Raw genomic sequence first — 1,605 nt, forward strand, 5'->3', positions numbered from 1 at the left:
GAGAGCTTGTTTTTATAAGAATTCGTTGTAAGTGTTGAAGAGAAATGCCTTCATCTGAAGGGGATTATTGGGCTTCATTCTAATTGTTTTCCCCATCTGATAAAAGCCCTTGCTGAGTACACAGCACAGATGTGGCTCATTTGGGGGAAATGAAGAGGAGAAAAAGCTAGGGTGGGGCAAGGAGAACTCAGTCAACTATGCTTCCGATCTTGGAGGGTTCTTTCCTTGTCACTTACCTGAGCCGCTGTGGGGCCCGCATTGAAGGGCAATGCCCTCACCCCTGCCACGGCGCCCCCACCTTCCCGGCGACTTCTCCCCGTCACTGGACTCGCGGCCCTGCAGCAGCCCCTCGGAACTCCCGGGGAAGGCAGGGAAGCTGTCCCTGGGCGGTACGCCTCCCAGGGCCCCGCGGCTGCCACCCCGGCTGGCCTGGTGTTCCATTGACTGGGAACAGGTGTGCCTACTGCAGAGGCTGGGGACCGGGGGCTTTGGCTCCGTGTACAAGGCGACTTACCACGGCGTTCCGGTGGCTATAAAGCAAGTGAACAAGTGCACCAAGAACCGGCTGGCTTCCCAGCGCAGTTTCTGGGCTGAGCTCAACATCGCAAGGCTTCGCCATGCCAACATCGTGCGGGTTGTGGCTGCCAGCACGTGCACGCCTGCAGGCTTCAACAGTCTAGGCACCATAATCATGGAGTTTGGTGGCAATGTCACCTTACACCAAGTCATATATGGTGCTGCCAGCTGCCCTGAGGAGGCGCAGGTGGAGGTGGTGAAGCCTCCCTGCTGTGCTGCCGAGCAATTAAATTTGGGGAAGTGTCTGAAGTATTCCCTAGATGTTGTGAATGGCCTGCTTTTCCTTCACTCACAAAGTATTGTGCACTTGGACCTGAAGCCGGCTAACATTTTGATCAGTGAGCAGGATGTCTGCAAAATTGGTGACTTTGGTTGTTCCGAGAAGCTGGAAGATTTGCTCTGCTCCCAGATTCCTCCTTACCCCCTAGGCGGCACCTACACCCACCGAGCTCCAGAGCTCCTGAAAGGAGAGATTGTAACACCCAAAGCTGACATCTATTCTTTTGCCATCACCCTCTGGCAAATGACTACCAAGGAGTTGCCCTACTCAGGGGAGCGTCAGTACGTGCTCTACGCTGTAGTGGCCTATAATATGCGACCGTCTCTTTCAGCAGCTGTCTTCACAGACTCCATTCCCGGGAAAAGACTTGAGAAGATCATCCAGGGCTGCTGGAGGGCCAGTGCTGTGCAGCGGCCGAGTGCAGAACTCCTTCTGGTTGACCTTAACTCTTTAAGAGCTGATTTGGCTGACTCTAAACCTGCATCAAGATAAACTTTGGTTTTTGTTTCTATTCATTTTTGAAGAAGTGAATGTGTAGAAGGAAAAAAAACATATTTGTAGGATAGATTTTTAGAAAATAAAGTTACTAAAAACTCTTTTAGTCTCAAATGTTTTTTCTAAGACAAACAGCAGAGCTGTAAACTAGTGGTCATCTTAATACTGTAACTAACATTCTTTTACGGTTATACGCTTTGCTTTTACAGCTTGTGTGCTTACTGTAACAGTCCTATAGTAGTCCATTTACTTAA

At 50.4% G+C, this 1,605-nt stretch overlaps 1 protein-coding gene across 1 annotated transcript; it reads left to right on the forward strand.

The window, feature by feature from the left end:
• Window positions 1-214: 214 nt before the first annotated feature.
• MOS (MOS proto-oncogene, serine/threonine kinase) lies at window positions 215-1,348 on the forward strand. The gene has a single exon (XM_017658955.3). The coding sequence runs from the start codon at window positions 269-271 to the stop codon at window positions 1,346-1,348; it is 1,080 nt and encodes a 359-aa protein (XP_017514444.1). The 5' UTR covers window positions 215-268.
• The last annotated feature ends 257 nt before the right edge of the window (window positions 1,349-1,605 follow it).

This window comes from Manis javanica, chromosome 2 (assembly GCF_040802235.1).
Source record: "Manis javanica isolate MJ-LG chromosome 2, MJ_LKY, whole genome shotgun sequence".
In the NCBI taxonomy this organism is placed as follows: domain Eukaryota; kingdom Metazoa; phylum Chordata; class Mammalia; order Pholidota; family Manidae; genus Manis; species Manis javanica.